This window comes from Pyrus communis, chromosome 11 (genome assembly GCF_041283825.1).
Source record: "Pyrus communis isolate YQ-2024b chromosome 11, ASM4128382v1, whole genome shotgun sequence".
Lineage (NCBI taxonomy): Eukaryota > Viridiplantae > Streptophyta > Magnoliopsida > Rosales > Rosaceae > Pyrus > Pyrus communis.
In genome coordinates, this window is record NC_142575.1 from 8,451,773 (window position 1) to 8,462,249 (window position 10,477).

At 37.7% G+C, this 10,477-nt stretch overlaps 1 protein-coding gene and 1 pseudogene across 2 annotated transcripts; both read right to left on the reverse strand.

Moving 5' to 3' along the window:
* Positions 1-935: 935 nt before the first annotated feature.
* Positions 936-1,727, reverse strand: LOC137743092 (uncharacterized; annotated as a pseudogene).
* Positions 1,728-5,008: 3,281 nt separating this feature from the next.
* On the reverse strand, positions 5,009-7,711 carry LOC137741748 (BTB/POZ domain-containing protein At5g60050). Of its 2 annotated transcripts, none has more exons than XM_068481471.2 (2): positions 6,636-7,711; positions 5,009-6,127 (listed from the first exon to the last, which is right to left on the reverse strand). In XM_068481471.2, exons 1-2 carry the CDS (start codon positions 7,252-7,254, stop codon positions 5,175-5,177), a joined length of 1,572 nt encoding a protein of 523 aa, XP_068337572.2. In that variant the 5' UTR covers positions 7,255-7,711; the 3' UTR covers positions 5,009-5,174. The 2 variants fall into 2 exon arrangements, with proteins under 2 accessions (XP_068337572.2, XP_068337571.2); XM_068481470.2 differs by having other exon boundaries at positions 5,009-6,131; positions 6,640-7,709.
* Positions 7,712-10,477: the final 2,766 nt, after the last annotated feature.

Below are 10,477 nucleotides of genomic sequence, written 5' to 3' on the forward strand. Positions count from 1 at the left end.
TCACTATAAAAATAAAAAAAATAAAAAAAAATCACTTCTAGTTTTTTACAAGAATTCCGCATACTATTTTTGCTTTTATTGTTATATCAGAAGTTACTCCACCTATTACTTGACATAAAATGGATAGGGAGCTTTATATAAAGAGATAAAAAAAAATTACTATATTCAAGGAACTTCACTAGTCTTTAAACATTTCAATGAGAAATCAAAACATAAAAACAACTAAAGCCTAGCTCAAAAACATGTAAACAATGTTTTAAAATACCAGCAATACCCCTAAGGCTTTAGGGCTATTAATATAACCCAGCCTTCACAACTCATACAAAATTAATATGTGTCATAAGCTCAACTCATTCTTGACTATTTATGCATAATCAGTTCAACCCGTCATTGATTATTTTGCAGAATCAGTTCAATCAATTCTCGATTATTTTTGCAGAATCAGTTCAACCCGTCCTCGACTATTTCTGCAGAATCAGTTCAACCAGTCCTTAACTATTTTGCAAAATCAGTTCAATCAATTCTCGACCATTTTTGCAGAATCAGTTCAACTGGTCTTTGACTATTTTTGCAAAATCAGTTTAATCAGTCCTCGATCATTTTTGTAGCTCAGTTCAACCCGTCTTCGATCATTTTTACTGAATCAGTTTAACCTGTTTTCGACCATTTTTGCAAAATCAATTCAATTCGTCTTCTACAATTTTTGCAGTATTAGTTCAATTCGTCCTTGACTATTTTTGCAGAATCAGTTCAACTCGTCTTCGACTATTTTTGCAGGATCAATTCAACTCGTCTTTGACCATTTTTGCAAAATTTGTTCCATCAATCCTTCATCATTTTTGTAGAATCAGTTTAACTCGTCATCGACCATTTTTGCAAAATCAATTCGACCCATCGTCGACCTTTTTTGAAAAATCAGTTTAACCCGTTCTCGATCATTTTTGAAGAATCAATTCAACCCGTCTTCGATCATCTTCTAATACCCCACTCTTCCTCTTCTTACTCTCTTCCTTCTTTGCCTATTCGCTCCCTCGTTTTAGCCCTGCCATGTCATTTCTTAATTTGAACCCTGTTTTCACTGGAATTGCTAACATTGTCCCTCTTTTTCTTCTTCTTATTTTGTGTATCAACTGAATCAGCCGGCTCTTTCATTTCAACACCCATATTTGCCCTCCCTGCAATTTTAACCCCAACATCTCCCTTGTCAATTCGCCCTCCATTTTCATTAGAATTACCATCATTGTCCCTCTTCTTCTTCTTCCTAGGCACCTCTACTGAATCAGATGCCTCTTTCTTTTCACCACCGTCCCCTCCCCTTTCTACAATTCCACCTCCATCTTCCCCAAAATTACGAACCTCACCCTTCTTCCTCTCATTCTTCTTCCTTTCAGCATCCACTACTTGTCGTTGCGTTTTCAGCTTAAACTCGAGCCCATGACTCACTTCGCTATTACCGGCACTCTGCGCTGGATTCTCTCCAACGGTCTCTGCGTCGTTGTTTTTTGTCTTTGACCTATGTCGCCGTTATCACTTATGTTCCAACCTTGGCGATTTGAGCTCCTTGTGCAGCTGCTTCAGCTCCTTGAACGATGTCAAGGTGCGTCGGAGGTAAACGTTGAACTCTTGCAAGGTGTCGGTGTCGCTGGTGACGAAGGAGGATAGAGTGAAGGTCGCTTTGGAGAGAGAGATTGGCTTCGACGAGACAACGATCCTGAGACCGTTTTCATGGTTAGGATTTCTAGGGTTTTAGGGAGAAAAGGGGCGAGGTTTGATCTAGGGTTTACCAATTTCGGGATGCATGGTTTAAATAAAACACGTTTATTTATTGATTTGCCGTGAAAATTTTGAAATGCTTATATTAATCACTTCAAGTTTGCAAGGGGCCATTCAAGTTAGCAAGTGGCCATTCATCACAGTGGTGGAAATGTGTTGTGCCCTTACATGACAGCATGGGTTGTAACCCCGTCTGTGGCTAAATTAACATTTAACTTACTAACGTTATCGTTTCACTAAAAAAAAAAAAAAATCACTTCGAGTTCTTTACAAGAATTCCGCATACTATTTTTGCTTTTACTGTTAAATCGGGAGTTATGTGTCATAAACTCAACTCATCTGTCACATCCCGCTCCGGGCGGAACCACTTCTCGGGCCCGACTCCACCGTAGCACGATATTGTCCGCTTTGGGCCCGGACCACACCCTCACAGTTTTGTTTTTGGGAACTCACGAGCAACTTCCCAGTGGGTCACCCATCATGGGATTGCTCTAGCCCCCTTCTCGCTTAACTTCAGAGTTCCTATGGAACCCGAAGCCAGTGAGCTCCCAAAAGGCCTCGTGCTAGGTAGGGATGGGAATATACATATAAGGATCACTTCCCTGGGTGATGTGGGATGTCACAATCCACCCCACTTAGGAGCCCGACATCCTCGTCGGCACACCTCGGCCAGGGTTAGGCTCTGATACCAAATTGTCACATCTCGGCTCGGGCGGGACCACTTCCCGGGCCCGACTCCACCGTAGCACGATATTGTCCGCTTTGGGCCCGGACCACGCCCTCACGGTTTTGTTTTTGGGAACTCACGAGCAACTTCCCAGTGGGTCACCCATCATGGGATTGTTCTAGTCCCCTTCTCGCTTAACTTATGAGTTCCCATGGAACCTGAAACCAGTGAGCTCCCAAAAGGCCTTGTGCTAGGTAGGGATAGGAATATACATATAAGGATCACTCCCCTGGGCGATGTGGGATGTCACATCATCCTCGACTATTTTTGCAGAATCAGTTCAACCATCCTTGACTATTTTGCAAAATCAATTCAATCAATTCTCGATCATTTTTGCAGAATTAGTTCAACCCATCCTTAACTATTTTGCAGAATCAGTTCAATCAATTCTTGACCATTTTTGCAGAATCAGTTCAACTCGTCTTTTACTATTTTTGCAGAATCAGTTCAATCAGTCATTGATCATTTTTGTAGCTCAGTTTAACTCGTCTTCGACCAGTTTTGCAAAATCAGTTTAACTCGTCTTTGATTATTTTTGCAAAATCAGTTCAATTTATCTTCTACAATTTTTGCAGTATCAGTTCAATCCGTCATTGACTATTTTTGCAGAATCAATTCAACCCGTCTTCGACCATTTTTGTGGAATTAGTTCAATCAGTCATCTATCATTTTTGCAGAATCTGTTCAATTAATCCTTCATCATTTTTGTAGAATTAGTTTAACTCTTCGTCGACCATTTTCGCAAAATCAGTTCCACCCGTCATCGACCTTTTTTGCAGAATCAGTTCAACTTGTCATCGACCATTTTTGTAGAATCAGTTCAACCCGCCCTCAACCTTTTTTTTTTTTTTTTTTGGCATAATCAATTCAACCCGTCCTCGACCATTTTTTTTTTTAGAATCAATTCAACCCGTCTTTGACTTTTTTTGCACAATTAGTTCAACCCGTCTTTAACTATTATTTTTCTCGATTTTCCTAGCCTCACTCGGTGGACTTGGCTTTTCCATTATTATTATTATTATTTTTCTTTTTAGATTTTCCTAGCCTAAGGGAAGAACAATTCTTCATGAATTAACTGAAGGCGCAATCACACATTACACGATCTCGCAAACAATATTATACATATTATTCCAAAATTAACACATTATATACAAATCAAAATTTAATACTATATTTGAAAATGCGTAGGCAAATGGGTTTAATACTCCATCAGAAGCTACAAACAGAATCAATCTAATCGAAACATAAAGGCAACAAGTATACACGAGAATTAATTCAAAACTACAAAAAAGAAAAGTAACTTGCCAAAAATGTGTGTGGGAGAGGGTATCAATAATCAATAGACTTGGGCTACCATCTTGCACATTGTATTAACTTTTGTCTCTTCATGAAATGTTTAAAAAATATTGTCTCAATATAAAATTAAATATTAAAAGTATAATCTATGTGTAATTTTTCCAAACAGATAGTAGAGTTGTTTCATTTTATTTTAGTATTTTATCGAGAACTTATTCAAAATACATTTTTCCTAAGACTAACTCTAACCCTTGGAGCAAGTCTCAAATTTTGGCTTCTAAACTCACCTCATTTCACTCCAACTCTTGCCCTAAAATTTGATTTTGGGTTAAAACTCAAAATTGGCCCAAATATCAACCAACTTTTAGGTTTTAACCCCACTAGTGCGACTGAACGCGCCTAGTAGAGGCCACCCACATGAGATTTAATGCGCCTATTTGAATCTCATGCCCCCATCTTTTTCAAGCCAAACATGCTGGATCCCATGCACATGGGCATGTCTACAAAATAAAAGGGCTTGTCGGCAAGAATTGAGAGCCTAACAACTCTTTGATTTAATCCAATGGTTTGGATCTTTGGACCGTTGACTAATCCAACGGTCCAAATTCAACTTTAATTTTTTTTAGTTTTATATTTATAAATTTATTGAATCCAACGGTTGAGATCTAATATGATTAAATCCAATGATAAAAAAAAAAGATTTAAAGACCCCAATTTAAATCCAACAATTAAAATAATTTTAAAAATTTATTTAATTCAAACTTCATTAAAAAAACTCTACAAATACCTGTATATTTGTTCAAACATCCACCCAAAATTCACTTTTTTTCCTACAATTCTTCCAATTTCTCTCTCTACCATCTTACAAAAACATTTGTATCATGCATTTCATATTCTTTTATGCATTTCATATTCTTTCATAGTGTCTAATGATTTTCATAGTGTCGGTTGAGTGATTTTTCAATATTTATCGAAATTTAAATATTTTTAGGTTAAAATGTTCATAAAATTAATTTAAGATAGTCTACATAATTTATTTATTTAAAAAAAAAATAATTAAAAAAATAGCTTAAATTCATTCTTTAATAATCAGGAGCATGAACTTTGCTAACCAGAGATGGACGCCTGTATAATTTGTATGTAATATTTTCATAGCATTGATCTTCAAAATTGACATCTCTCTCTAAATTCTAGCCGCTCAGAGAAATAATGTTGAGAAACCGTAAAAAAATGTTTCCATTTCAGAGATTTGTAGGTCACAGTGCCTAGAGTTGTGTAGTTTTCGCTCGTGAGCGCCAACAAAAACTATGCGATAAAAACTGGTACGGAATACAAACGTATTGCTTTTATGTACGTGTACATTGTATGTAGATTTTATTCAGCTTGGATAGTCACAAACAGTTATTTGCAACTGAGTATTTTCCTGCTCCGATACGTGTTTGATAAAAGCTCTTCTCCACCAAACCTCGAATGCCTTCTGAATGTTGGGGCAATCGTCTCCCTTGTTTAGAAACCGATCGAACCAATTAAGCAAAATTGTCTGCTGCTGCTGCAATGGCAGTGTGAGAATTGTCTGGCTTATTCCCTCTTCAACCAGTTTCTTATCAATAGATCTCGAAGAAGCCCTCCTCATCCATCCGAAATCTTCATACAGAGCTTCCAGCCATGTCGATAGCAACAAGAATCTTGTTTCTTTCGGCACAAGCAAATTCCTGCTCCCAATTGCAACGCATAGCTGAGCAGTGATCCTGCTGATTTCATGCCTGTACATGGTTGGAATCTTCGAATGCAGGTCCACAAGCTCCTTCTGATCCGCCCATAACTTGACAAACTCCTCGCCCATTTGCTTGTCCACCAGAATACCAACAATCCACTGCATGTTATCAGCCTCTCTCGCTATCTCTGCCATCAAAACCCCGCGGTCCCGCCTGCCGTCATCCGCAGATGTAGCTTCAGATAAGCACAGGACAAGAGAACTCACACATCTGTGGCAAAGATGATAAAGGGTTTCTTTAGAGACATCAATCCTATTGCTGTCACTGCCTGCATCCTCTCTGAGCAACCGAGAAATGAGCGTCTTCATTTCCCTCCGAGCTCTATCATCTTTTGCTTGAAGAACGCCGGTCAGCAGTCTCATGAAAATGCCATCAGCTCTTGCAGAAGTGGACAATTCAGACGAAACTCTGAGCAGAACTTCACTGGCTAAGTCTTCATGAAGCTGGAGCTCACCGAGTTGCGATACAACTTTCTCCTCTTCTTCCTCGGACCACGGAACAGCTTCCAAATACTCCAAGCATGAGGCAATCCCCTCATCATACATTATAGCAGCAGCTACCTGCAACAAACAAAAATTTCACAAACATTCATCGTCACAAACTAGACAAACGATAAACAAATACAGAGACCGTGACTCCTAGTTATCGAATATTCGATTCTTTTTTCAAATTTTCATATAGATTTTAGAAAATACAGATTCGGGCTGTTGATTTTAAAAGACAAACAACTAGGAAAACAAAAATGCAGCTTTGCACAAGAAATTGCAAATGTAAAATGGGATTTCTGGAATTAAAAAATTTCGGGAATTAAAAAAAAAAAAAAAATTAACGATTCATCAAAGACGTGTACAATACAAGAATTAGGATTCCTAATTTCGATAAGTTTTTATTTGCCCTATTTTAGTAACTTTAACAGTACATCAATTACGTGTATTGACTATCCCAAAAGTGCACAGATTTCCAAAACTCACAATCCTAATCCAAAATTTTCTCACCAACCAAACAGAGCATAAGACAGAGAGAAACAAAACAGAGAAAATGCTAAAAGCAAAAGCCAAAAGCACATACCTTTAGCAAACCCAAAACCCTAGAGACCTCCTCACCCATCAACGTCCTCTTCAGATCATCAGAGTACATGAGCACCACAGCCTCCACATACACCTCCACGTCATCGCAGTCCGAAATCTCCACGCAGTGCGAAACCCCCCGCTCCTTTCGGAGCTTTTCGGCAAAGAACCGGCTTTTCGCCGCCAGCACGCTCTTGTGCACGTCCATCGACACCCTGAACCCGTCCTTGGCCACCACCGTCAGCCTGACGTCGCCGGACACCAGCCCTCCCCAATTGGGGTTCCGAAACGGCGCGTTTTGGAGAAGCCTGTGGACTTTCTCATGGATTTTCCGGTCCGGGAGGAGCTTGGAGTCCCGGTTCTGGTCGTCGGACATCATCTCGTAGAGGGTTTGGGACGGGGTCGGTCGAGTCAGAGAGTGATTTGACCCGGCGAGTTGCGGCGGCGGCGGTTGGGGAGAAGGAGGGGAGGAGAGGGGCTTGGAGGGCGAGGAGGTGGGGGAATAGAGCTTGGAGAGGGATCTTGACGGCGAGAAGGAGAGGGTTTGATCGGAGATGAAGCCCTGTTTGATCATGGCGGAGACCTCCCTCGATTTGAGCGCGTTCTCGGCCGCCATTGGAGCTCTGAGAGCTCGGTGGGGGAATTAAGTGAATCGTGGGATTTTCGTGGGGATGCAAGGATTGAAAGAAAGATGGGTTCTTGGAGGATTGGAGTGAGAGAAAATGAGTAATCAATCAATCAAAGAAAGAAGTGAACTTTTCTAGGAAAGTAGAGAGAGCGAGGGGGAAGTAATAAAGAATGTTTTCTCGGGAAGTAGACAGTAAAATATTTTCCTGGAAAATGAAGAAAGTAGGAATCCAAGAAATAGAGAGAGAGAGAGAGAGAGAGAGAGAGAGAGGTAATGGTGTGAATGATTATGACGAACCTGAGTAAAAGGGTTTGTTTATGGAAGGAAGAAGGTAATATTTATATGAACAGCTGGGCTGCCCACCCACTCTCACTCGCTCCAGGTCGTACAATTTTGTTTGGTTTGCTGTAAAATTATGCTTTATAGGTATGGAGGAAAGGAGTTCATGTGGACCATCTGTGTATTACTATGTATAAATTATAATAATTATAATATTAATCAGCTTTTAATTAGTTTATCAAATGGATCTAACTTTTGTTTAATTAGTTTAATATTTTGGATGTTTGGATGATAATGGTTGGAGATTCTACCTGTGTTGCTGCAGAGTGCAGAGAACCCTAATCCAGATTTAATAATCTAATCATAATTAGTAAAATGGAATAGAATTTTTTTTTTTTTTTTTTTGATACAAAGAAAGGTTTTTTAGTTGCAGAGGAGGACCTAGAAGTGGGATCTGAACTCTGCATTCTGTGCAGTAGTGACACGGTCATATGTAGTGGTTGAGCAATGGGGCATAGCATGTCTCCAACTTCAACGTAATGATTCTCCCTTTCTCATTCTCCAAATAACTTTCATGCGACGGATGAATCATATCACGTGAGAAGCAAGATAGTCGGATAAATAGTGTGTTTCACCCACAACACTGAGGGCGTTCGAGATGATAAACTGGTATTTGGGTACAATGCGATCAACTTTTCTCAAGTTTGCTTTTGTTGTTGCACAAAATGATTTATGAGATTATGTTACGGTCTGTTGTTCAAACGCAAGGGTAAGTGATTATTCTTGAGATAGTGTGGTTGAGTGGATGTTTATCTATTTATCTATATTATCTTGTATATTATTAAGAGAACATACCTTGCCAACCTTTTTGCCCGCTTTTTTCAATTTTGTCCCTCACTTTTGAATACACAAAGTTGAGATAATGAGGGTAAAATAGTAATTTTGTACCTTTTGACAAAATGACAATCATATCCTTTTTTTTTTTTTTCCATTTTGCCCTCATTTTTTATGCACAATATTTACATAAGAAGGGTAAAATAATAATGTTGTATCAACATATTTACATAAAATATGCACTTATGAAGAGAAATTGTCTCACCATCATTTTTTCATACAAGTAAGTGAAATCATAATATTTTTTAAATTGTTTAAATGAACTGAAGCTATTGTGCTTGAGGAGAATGTAGAAAGAAGTGGACGGTTGTTTACACACATAAATTGTGTGCTCTATGTTAGTACAAGGATAAAGATAATTCATAACAGAATCAACTCAAGTGCCACGTGGGTGGACCAAATGATATTTAAGACAATCACACCAGCAAAGCTGCTCCATTGCCCTTGTAATATTTGTGCAAAGTCAATAATAGAGCGACTGTGAGCCTGAAATTATCGGCCCAATAAATGCGTGAAAAATGAGTTGAGATGTAACATACGAAAATTTTATCATGATTCGATGTATAACAGTAATGTTAAGGAGATTAAATTTAGAAATTAAATAATGTGTCACTAATAGATATGAGTATGTTTATCAACGCTTAAGTAATAAACCAATCATCAACTTCTATGTAATTTAGTTTCTAAAATTTTATTTACAAATTTTGTTTTCCTAGCATTACCCATAAGAAAATCTTGGTTTTTATAAGATAATACTCGTGTTTCATCACGTGGGAATGTACATATCTCACTTTTTTCGAATATTGTATATTTATCTTATGAATTTCATAAAGTTCAATTTATATCTTTATTGGAAGATGATTCCTACAAAAAAAAAAAAAAAAAAAAAAAAAAAAAAATCAAATGGAGTTTGTTTAGTCATCAAAATGTATGAAACAAATCGACGGTGTGAATACCAAGTAATATGTTCATAATGAACCGTCTATTTATTTGATACATTTGGTTGACTAAAAGATTTCTAATTCAAATAATTTTTCCCTAGGATTATCTTCAAATGAGATTAAAAAACTGAACGATATTGACTATAGAGTTTATATGATGAAAATACACTTTTCGCAAAAGGTAGAATATGTGCATTCTCCCAGTGAAAAAAATGCAAGTATTATTCAAGTAGGTAAAACACAAGTATTATACCATAGAAATAAACTTCATATAAGATTAAAAAACTGAACGATTCTGATTATAGAAAGAAAAAAGAAAGTTCGTATGGAGGTTTTTTAATAATTTGTTATGGCTTTCTTGTTTTTAACACTCACGGTGGTTTCAGTTTGGTTAAAAAATAAGGGCTTGGCATCAAGTACACAAAGCCACTCTGTTGTCATTTCGAGTGAATTGGTCAATTGCTTAAATTTTGAGTTTTAAACAAACCATGTGCGTTTAAATTTTGCGGAGGATGAGTTGTCGCTTCCACAAGTGAATGCCGGCAGGGCTGTACACTCTCACATCACAACTTTGGCATTTTGTAATATTCTTGACACTCATGATCCATTGGAAGAATCGTTCATATGATAGGAGTACATAGAGAAATTATGTACGCCCCCAATAATTTTGTGGACTCACCAAATGACAAAAGACCTGCCAAAGTGAAAGGACAAGGACATGATGTGATATTTCAGCTAAAACTTGATTTGAAAATTGCTGAATGAACCGGCTCATAACATTAATCGACATACATGGTCTAGTAATTAAGGATATAATGGTTGTGGATCTCTATTCATGTTCTGAGCCGGTCTATGCTAGACAAACTCAGCTTGATTCTCACCCTCTTCATGAGTCATGTCTGAGTTTGTAAATGGTCGGCATGATTAGTCAGTTTAATATACATTATTTGCTTATTTTCTGACAACTTATAAGTTATTTAGGTTCTCACCTTTTTCCGATGTGGTACTATTAGAGCTCAATTTGCAAGACGTCTAGGTTTACACAGGATAATACTTACGTTTTTTTATCAGAGAATGAACATATTCACTTCTTTTGA